Here is a 10,000-nt window from a genome sequence, read left to right as displayed (position 1 = left end):
CGGAGAAGTTCCCCTTAATGCAATACTGTGTCTTGGCAGACCGATTCTTGGATACTAATGAGCCGGAATGGTGATTGCCTAATGAATTTCAGGTGCTGTTCAATGTTGTGATCTTAAATGAGTGGCAATGACAGAATGTCATGTTCAGCTTGTTCATAATGCTCTAATTAGGATTCAAACTCTCAGCCTAAGGATCACCAGTACACGGCATTATCCCGTTGAATCATTGACATTCCTGAACTGTTTTAAGCCTCATTCACATGGTGAAAAAGTCGATTGATACGCACACAACATCGAGAAAACTAAAGCCGCATTTCAAAAGAGAATTAGGGCTTTCTTAAAACAGTACAGATCTGAAAATTTGAGTAATGGTATCCACCTAATGATAGCCGTATGGTAGTAATACAATAACAAAATGGTCATATAGGCAAAATGGGTTGAGACTGTTGACGTTTGGCTTCCTATGAAATTGTGGGAAAAGTAAACATTTTTAGAGCAGAAGAACCGGGTGAAAAAGATGCATCTGGTTTTAGAGATTAATATGATGAAAGAATGTTGAGTCCAGGTCAATCTCGTAAGGAGAAATAAGGCTAGTTCATATTTCTTTTAAATAGTGCGACCTTTGGGTGCAGTGATACGGTTTGGTTTTATTAATAGTGGGGGGTATTGATATCCACCTAATAATAGTTGCATGTTTTTTTTAGTGGTGGGCCGTTATCGGCGTTAACGCAAAGCTTTTATCACGCGATAAAAAAAAAATCGCGTTAATCTATTTTCCAACACTTCCTTGTTCGGACCCTTCACGTGACTGAACTAGCCAATCAGAAGTTAGAATTTAGACTGAGGTAAACGTGAGGGAATCAGAGAGGCAGATTCAACAGAATATCCTGACTGTGTTAAATATGTAAACATGTAAATATGTAAGTAATAATTGTGTCACATAAATATGTAAATGATTAACTGACTAAACATTGTATGTAAATTTCTAGCAAATTAACTCCAATATAAATTATATTAATTTATTCTACAACTTTCAAATATTTAACTTCTAAACCTTACATTATTATGGATTATTACACGGCTCTTCTCAATGCTGTAGACTGCTCCATTCACTTGCATGGGCCTTCCCAACGTTCAGCTGTCAATTATTTTTGTTTATTCTCCGTTCACTTGCATGGGCACTTCACAACTTCCGGAGGTGAATTATATTTGATAATTCACCGTTGCTAAGTATAATTGTAATAACAGTTGTCAAGGTCATTTTAATCTAGATTAATTCCAAAATTAATCAAGATTAAAAAATAATATCTATGCCCACCGCTAGTTTTTTTATACAATAACAAAATGGTCATATAAGAAAAATGGGCAAACTGCTCCAAATTTATTGGCCAATATTTCTCAAATGGAACTAAGTAAAATAAATACTTTCGATGATTTTTGTGAGGCTTGGTCTAAAGATTTTATGTGGCGATTTTGGTGAATTTGTGATTATTTTTGAAGCCTGTGATTCTTTTCATCATGTTCAGCTTTAATATGAAATCGGGGAAAAGGGTTTTATAAATGCGCATAAAAGCCTAATTCATGATTTTTTACAATTGCGCCACCTTTGGGTGCAGTACCACAAATTTGGGAAATTTCAAGAGTTTTTGAATTACGGTATAGGCTGCAGTATGAATTTTACAGAATTTGAGGGAACATGAGGGAATTATTAGGGGTCGCTGCTCGGACCCCTAATAATAATTAAAATCTGATTATTAACTTATCTGCATCGAGGCGGAATCGCTCTAGAGAGAATCGCGATGCATCGAAGAATCAATTCTTTTTCCCGACCCTAATGATGTCGGTCCCCCCTAGGCTGAAGAGGAGCTGGGCCGCGCCCAGAAGGTGTTTGAGGAGCTCAACGTGGAGCTGCAGGATGAGCTCCCCGTTCTGTGGGACAGGTGACCCCCCCTCCTCCTCCACCACCTCCTCCACCCCTCCTCTTCCACCTCCACCTCCTCTTGGTCCTATATACCTCCTCCTCCACCTCCTCCACCTCCTCCACTCCATCCACTCTTTCAACTCTTCTAATCGCCACCCCCTCCTCCACACATCTCCTATCATTCATCTCTTCCATTCACCACCTCCTCCTCCCCCTCGTCCTGCTCCTTACACCTCCTCCTCTGAATCATCTCTTCCGTTCACCACCTGGTCCTCCACCTCCTCCACGCCTCCTCTCCCTCCCCCTCCTGCTCCTCCGCATCTTCACAACCTCCTCTCCATCCTCTCTTCCATTCACCACCTCCTCCTCCAGCTCCTCCTGCTCCTCCTCCTCCTCCTCCTCCTCACACCTCATCCTCTCCATCATCTCTTCCATTCGCCACCTCCTCCTTCTCCTCCTGCTCCTCCTGCTCCTCCTGCTCCTCCAACACATCTCCTTATATCAATATTCTCTTCCATTCACCACCTCCTCCTTACCCTCATCCTGCTCCTCACACCTCCTCCTCTCCATCATCTCTTCCATCTACAACCTCCTGCTCCTCCACCAGCTCCTCCTCACCCCCCCCCCCCCTCATCCTGCTCCTCCCACCTCCTCCTCTGAATCATCTCTTCCACCACCACCTCCTCCTCCAACTCCTCCTGCTCCATCCCTCCATTCACCACCTCCTCTCAAACACATGTTCACGAGATCACACGCAAAATCGACTGTGTAATCCTGCGACTTGTATTGTATTTTGTTGTGTGGATAGCTCACAAAATGGTGTGTGTGTGTGTGTGCGTGTGTGTGTGTGTGTGTGTGTGTGTGTGTGTGTGTGTGTGTGTGTGTGTGTGTGTGTGTGTGTGTGTGTGTGCATGTGTGTAGTCGTGTTGGCGTGTACGTTAACACATTCCAGAATCTTGCCAGCAATCAGGAGAAGTTCCACAGAGATATGGGCAAGGTGAGTGTGTGTGTGTGTGTGTCCGTGCGTGCCTTTGTGTTTATATACGTACATGTATACTGTTGGTGCCCGTGTGTGTGTATGTGTGTGTATGCTTGTACGAGTGTGTGTGTGTGTGTGGGTTTGTGTGTGTTTGTGTGTGTGTGTTTGTGTGTGTGCATGCTTGTACGTGTGTGTGTGTGTGTGTGTGTGTGTGTGTGTGTGTGTGTGTGTGTGTGTGTGTGTGTGTGTGTCTGTGTGTGTGTGTGTGTGTGTGTGTGTGTGTGTGTGTGTGTGTGTGTGTTTGTGTGTATCTTATCTCCAATGGTGTATTCTCTGTGTCCACAGCTCAGTCAGAACCTGAATGATGTTATGACCAAGCTGGACGAGCAGAGACTTGACAAGTAAGTCAACATACTCGCTCCCTGCCTCTTTATCCATGGCAACGCAACAGCATCAGCATCATTTCTTGAAAGTACCTAAGAGGGGCTTTTGGAAATATGACGCTTTAACTGTTAAACAGAAAGATGACAACTGCATGAATGAAATATGTTTTCGATATTATATATATACTACTACACTACTACCGTTCAAAAGTTTGGGGTCCCTTAGAAATGTCTTTATAAATATGTATATATATATTAGTGCTGTCAGTTTAGCGCGTTATTTACGGCGTCAACCAGGGGAAAATAGCATTGCTGTATTCCCGCTACAACAACGTTATCATGATTCCAACGAAACATTGATTCACGGGCTCGCAGAAGCTACAGAAGACAGCTGTCTCACCGCACGTCACTGAACCTACTACTTTATGAGTTCAACAAGAGTTTGTGTGTTAAGGTGGTGGTCTTAGTTAATCTAAATTCAATACAATACAATATACATCATACACTTTAAAGTTGTGTAGAAAGTTGTTTCTTTTTGTTAAAGTTGTTACTTGAATTTTGTACCTTGTTGCCTAGTTTCAGTTACACTCACTGTTATTATGTATTAAATTACTAAACATATAAATAAATCAGTGTAATTGTAATATTACCTAAAAACTATCAAGTGCTGTACAAAAAATCCTAGCTAAAAGCCTGACTCCAACTGTGCAACTATTTTCCACATACCTTAAGCCATGCAATGAGTTAAAATCAATCAGTGAGAGTGGACGCATTATACACTTCCAAAAGGTGTTATTTATTAACAAAAAAAGTATACTCCACGTCCATCACAGTAATGGGTAGAGTTCATCCGACTGGGTGTGTACCTGCGTTTAATAGAAGACAAAGACGAAAAATAGAAGACAAAGACAAAGAATAGAGAAGAAAATAAATGATGGATCAGATGTTACTCTACTGTATCAAGAGTAGTACCCACTAAATTGTGAACTTACCCAGTCAAAAGGGAGCCTACTACTCATCCCACAAACATAGGGTTGGCATTTGGCGTTAGAAGCTATTCTCTAGCACAGGGGTTTTCAACTGGTTTTGTCCCAGCGACCACCATTAGACTATTTTTTCAATTTAACTTCAAAAGTACACGGAGGCTATGCTTAACTGCAAATGCTTGTCAACTTCACGCACGGGACTGTACATTCTGAATAATGCATGGCATGACGTTAGGGCGCAATGCATTAACATTAGCACTTCACAGGTTACCATAGACTGGATATGTGCAAGGCTAAATTATGACAGTGTGAATCTCATTTATAATATTAAACTATTGAATGTGATTTACCGAAAAATACCCCTGGACGGAGTATAGGGCTATCATAATTCGGTATCTGGACCGCGCACCAATAGGCTAACGGGCTAGCCCACCACTCAAACACACAACATTAGAGTGTAGGCTAACGGCTGGCTGTTTCAGAGTAGAGTAGGCTGAGGGCTAGCAACAGCTACAGACTTGTCTTGTATTTACAATGCAAACAAACTTGGCCATAGAACATAGGTCCTAAGTCAAACATATTTTAGAGACGTTTTAATTCATGATCAGTAAGCTTACCGAAGGTCGTTGTATCGTATCGCCACCAGCATCACTGTCATCCACGGGAGCTGAGGATGGCCCTGCCGTGGCAAACATTTCTGATATTTTGCCACATTTGGCAGCATTGGCTTGAAGAGCAAGCCTCTTCTTGTCTCGCAGTTTCTCTGCACCCCCTTTTCTCTTTCTTTCCATTTTGGACTGGAGGATTCTCACGAAACGTGCGTTTCTGTGCACCGACCAAGCTAAAGGTAGAAGGTGTTTTGTGATATGATTGGACGAGCCCCTAGTCAGTACAGAAGACAGCCAATGGGCCGCAGACTAGCGTGCGCGTGTCAAGAATGTCAAGGCCATGGGCCAAGCTGAGTTTGTTTACCGTCCTAATGCATTATGTAGGCAGGTCCAAATCGAAAGGGGTTGGTGTTGGGTCAGCCCAGGGGATGTGATTGGGCCAGCCCAGTGTCAATAGGGCCGCTGATGAACTACATTCGTGGGCCAGCCGGTCAGACCATTATATGAAAAAAAATAAATAAAAAAATAAATAAAAAATAATAATAATAATCGGGACTATCGGCCCATATTGCACCTCGGCCCACCGGGCGTTTGCCCGGTATGCCCGACGGCCAGTCCGCCCCTGGCGTCAACACAAACAACTTTTAAAGGCGTAAACTTTTTTATCGCACGATTAACGCCCTTTTGGCTTTGCAAACGTTGTAGTTTTTTCCCCTGCTGTCTAGCAACAACTAGTCACGTTATAAAAACTACAACACCATACCGGATCTAGCTACAACGGAAACAAAACAACCAACACGCCGCACAAACTTGTTGGGGCAAGCAAGGATACGGCGTGGGTGAAAAACTCCTTAAAAGTGTGTGTGTGTTTGTGTGTCACTCTCTTCGAGGCTGTGTCACGTTAAAATTGTACCGGGGGCGAAAATTGTACCGGCCTACGTCATCAGTTGTTTACATCTTGACAACCTGCCTGGCAACAGACGAAGCGATCGTCTGTTGCCGGGCAGGTTGCAAAAAACATTCGGCTCATGTTTCCAAAAGACGAAATAACATAATACAGATAACGGATCGTTAGATAAATCTTGTTTTTACTTTATATTTGTATTGTATTTAATTGTTTAATCGAATAGCAACAGACGACGCGATCGTCTGTTGCCAGGAAACGGGCGATCGCGTCAAATGACGTAGGACGTGAATGTTCAAGAACCTTCCAACAGACGATCGCGTCGTCTGTTGCCAGGCAGGTTGTCAAGATGTAAACAACTGATGACGTAGGCCGGTACAATTTTCGCCCCCGGTACAATTTTAACGTGACACCTGCACGAGAGTTCAATGTTGTCATTAGCTGTTACGTCTTTCTGACCAATCGCAGTTCAAGGCCCACCTGGGCTGTACCACTCCGGGAGGGCCCGCTCAGTTTCTCCCCTCTAGACAAAATCGACTTGCGACGTCGACAGTTTGTGAGTGTTGCGTTTGTTGAGTGAGTGAGAGGTTGCGGACGCACTGCTCAGGCTGCCGGACAGCGCTGCAAGGAGCTTTTATAAACGCAATATTGTTATCCCGCAGTAATCAGCCTGACAGCCCCGAAACGTTAACGGCCCACAGGGAATTCTCCCGACTCTCCCGATTACCACTGCGCCACCGTGTGTGTGTGTGTGTGTGTGTGTGTGTGTGTGTGTGTGTGTGTGTGTGTGTGTGTGTGTGTGTGTGTGTGTGTGTGTGTGAGTGTGTGTGTGTGTGTGTGTGTGTGTAGGCATTATTCAATAGCCTGGTAATGTGTATAGGCCTACGTACGGTAGGAATATTCATAATGGTTTAAATAATAAATGTTTTTTTTATAAATAAAAAAGTATTTCCCATCTTTGCTGTGCAAAAGTTTTGTTCGAAAGTTCAGTGATTGAAACAAATAAAAGCCTGGGCTATTTTTTTTTTACGGTAGGCCAACCACTGTCATGCACCTACCCGATGTCAAGTGGACCGGGTTGAATTCACTGCGGGTCTCTCTTCTTACTGTCCTTCTCAACACTCTTTGATCTCTCTAAAAGGCTAGCAGCACCAAATCAAGCGATATTTTGAATAGAAAAAAAAGTGTGACTAATCGCGAGTTAACTATGACATCAATGTGATTAATCGCGATTAAATATTTTAATCCCTTGACAGCACTAATATATATATATATATGCATTTCTGTGTGACGAAGATTAATTTCTTTCAGCAAAAAGTCTGCAGGATTTTTGAAAATTAAAAAAGAGATGACCTAATATTTTGCGAGCTTTCAACAGAATCAACCACAATCCAATGGCAAAACAATTAGCATTACATTTTTGACTCATCGTACAGTTTAAACTGACAGTAACCGTCCTAACGTCGCCCCCTACTGCAGAAAGAATGGTAGTGCCTCGGTGAAGCCAGAAGAGGCCAGCAGCAGGTAGGCCAGTGTTGTGCGTCGGCCATTTTGTCAGCGCATCAAGGCCGCGTTTTACCCCTCATTGTTAACATACTAACCGTAGCCACCTGACCCAATTGCATTAAAAGTCGCGTCAAAATCGTCCAATGGATGACCTTTGTTGTTCAAACTGCATTTCGTTAGTCTCATAGCATAATCGATATTGTAAGCCTCATAGCATAATCTATATAGTTAGCCATATAGCCTAATCTATATCGTTAGCCTCATAGCATGATTGATATTGTTAGCCTCATAGCATAACCTATATAGTTAGCCTCATGGCATAATCTATATAATTAGCCTCATAGCATAATTTATTGAAAAACATAACTGCCCCTTTTTCGAATAGCATAATCAATATCGTTAGCCTCATAGCACGATTGATATCGTTAGCCTCATAGCATAATCTATATAGTTAGCCTCATAGCATATTCTATATAGTTAGCCTCATAGCATAATTTATTGAAAAACATAACTCCGCCCCTTTATCGATACCATCGCATGATTACTGGATGGCAGATTTCCTACCCTGGTTACGAAAATACATTTTTGCGGATGCGTCTAATCCCGTTTGCTGTGTGGTTCTGTGTCACTGCATTTGTGTGTGTTTGCTTAACATATGTCTCATATCTCTTGAGCTGCTCTGATCTGTGCTGTGCTGACAAGTTTATTGCATGAAATATGCATTTTATCACCATCAAAGCTGCAGTCACGTGACCGCGTGTGAGATGACCTTGTATAAACTGAAGTAATAATAATAATAACTCATTTTATTTATATAGCGCTTTCCAATGACCCAAAGACGCTTACATTGAAGGGGGGGACCTAACTCACCACCACCAGTGTGTAGCACCCACTTGGGTGATGCACGGCAGCCAATCTGCGCCATAAAATCACCACACACCAGCTTGAGGTCGAGAGTGAGGGAATTAATGAGTCAGCCATTTGTAGAGCAGGATTATTAGGGGGGCCTAGCCTGGTTGGGTCAGGACACTGAACTATTATAACTTATAAGGCAACTATTTCTTTATTACGCCCCATCACACCCCATCAAACCCCATCAACCTATTACGCAGGGACCTGATGGGTTCCCTGCAGATCACATTGGCCTGCGAGTTGGGGGGCATCACCCTATACCACCACACCAGCCCGGCCCCGGACGAAACACACGGTAGCTCATTTGCATAGATGACCTGCTGAGTGTCTCTCAACGCGTATATACAATTCCCCTCCTTTTGCTTCATAGTTACCATAACGAAACTTTTCTAAATAAAGTCAGTTAAAAGCGATCCTGATTCAATTACCTTTTCTAAAAGAACACGACACCCCTTCAAAGTTCCAGCCGTACTTGACGAGTGTTCACACACGTTGTAAAGTGAACTTAACAGCTGGACCTTTACCGTTTATCCTGCAGTGATATGCTGCCACCTAGTGGCGGTGGGGACGTACGACCACAATGTGTCACCTTCAGTATCTCTCGTCGGTTTCTCCTACTCACTTTCTCTTGCTCGCTTTCTCTCGTTTCTTTTAATACATATTAATCATGAATCAGTTATTTGTTCTTCGCTCCCCTCGCAGTCTTTCTACATTGACATTTATATTTAGCAGACGCTTTTATCCAAAGCGACTTCGCCGACTTACAATAAGTACATTTGTCAGAATAAAGAGAAACAACAAAATATATTGCTGTCGGTACAGTAAGGATGTTCATAGAACCAAGTGCCAAGCACTAACAATCACTAGGTTAACCCATTTCCCGTATACAACAAAGAAAGCTAGAGAAGACGCTACACAACTAAGTACTAGAACTAAGTATGACAGATAATAAGTGTGTACATTAAGTGCCAGGACGTAGAAACACACAATAAGTGTGTACATTATGTGCCAGGACGGAGAAACCCACAATAAGTAGGAGGGGAGGGAGGGGGAGGCTATGCAGAGTCAGGGTGAACTCTTTCTCTATTTTTGCTATTCCATCCCATAATACTCCACATTTCCTCTTGTTTTCCCCTTTCTCCTGCAGTGAGGGGGCAAACCACAGCGCGGCTGGCGATTCACAGCCAGCGGTAAGCTAAACATCATCCCATCTGTAGCGATGTCAACGCTACACCCCCACCGAGGTGACTGTATCTGGGCTCCTCCAGAAGAGGATGCAGAGTGAGAGTGCTGTAGTGAAGGCAACGCGGTACCGAAGCTCCGATACGTGCTTTGAAACTTGCACACTGAACACTTTATAAGCGCTGAAACCATGCAAAATTTGGTATGTTATTCAATAACTTTGACATATTTTCCCAGCGCTCTCCTCAATAACACAACACACATTCATCAATCTTTATTTGTTAATAGAACATGATATTCACTTAGTGTATGTGTACATCAAATAATTTTCAAAGCAAAGATATTTTAAATCCAGGCAGAGGTCACTATGACTGAAGCTTCGGGTAATGAACCCATTTCCGAAACAATTGGCCTAAACGCATCAATGCGTCACAAAAACGTCATTCTGCCGTCACTAGTGTGCTAACCAATGACTGGTTAACGAGCAACAGGTGTGCAGCCTCCCCCATTCCCAGAGTCCAATCAGACTCAGACCAGGTGAGGCTGCTGAGACCAGACATTAACCACACACACAGACACTCCAGTACATACTTGGTTCCATTGAGTGGGGATGCAGCAT

The 10,000-nt window shown here is 43.0% G+C and overlaps 1 protein-coding gene across 5 annotated transcripts in view; it reads left to right on the top strand.

The window, feature by feature from the left end:
* Positions 1 to 10,000, top strand: part of LOC132460679 (myc box-dependent-interacting protein 1-like) — a 23,429-nt gene that overhangs the window by 3,973 nt on the left and 9,456 nt on the right. For 4 of the 5 annotated variants that reach the window (XM_060055513.1, XM_060055514.1, XM_060055517.1 and 1 more), the window contains 5 exons: positions 1,855 to 1,940; positions 2,843 to 2,918; positions 3,246 to 3,301; positions 7,261 to 7,305; positions 9,347 to 9,389. In XM_060055513.1, coding sequence (XP_059911496.1) covers positions 1,855 to 1,940; positions 2,843 to 2,918; positions 3,246 to 3,301; positions 7,261 to 7,305; positions 9,347 to 9,389 — 306 coding nt within the window. The remainder of the gene's footprint in view (positions 1 to 1,854; positions 1,941 to 2,842; positions 2,919 to 3,245; positions 3,302 to 7,260; positions 7,306 to 9,346; positions 9,390 to 10,000) is intronic. The other variant, XM_060055516.1, reaches the window with a different exon arrangement.

This window comes from Gadus macrocephalus, chromosome 7 (genome assembly GCF_031168955.1).
Source record: "Gadus macrocephalus chromosome 7, ASM3116895v1".
NCBI classification, from domain to species: domain Eukaryota; kingdom Metazoa; phylum Chordata; class Actinopteri; order Gadiformes; family Gadidae; genus Gadus; species Gadus macrocephalus.
The sequence above is the reverse complement of the archived record's forward strand: the minus strand, read 5'-3'. Positions and strand labels throughout refer to the sequence as shown.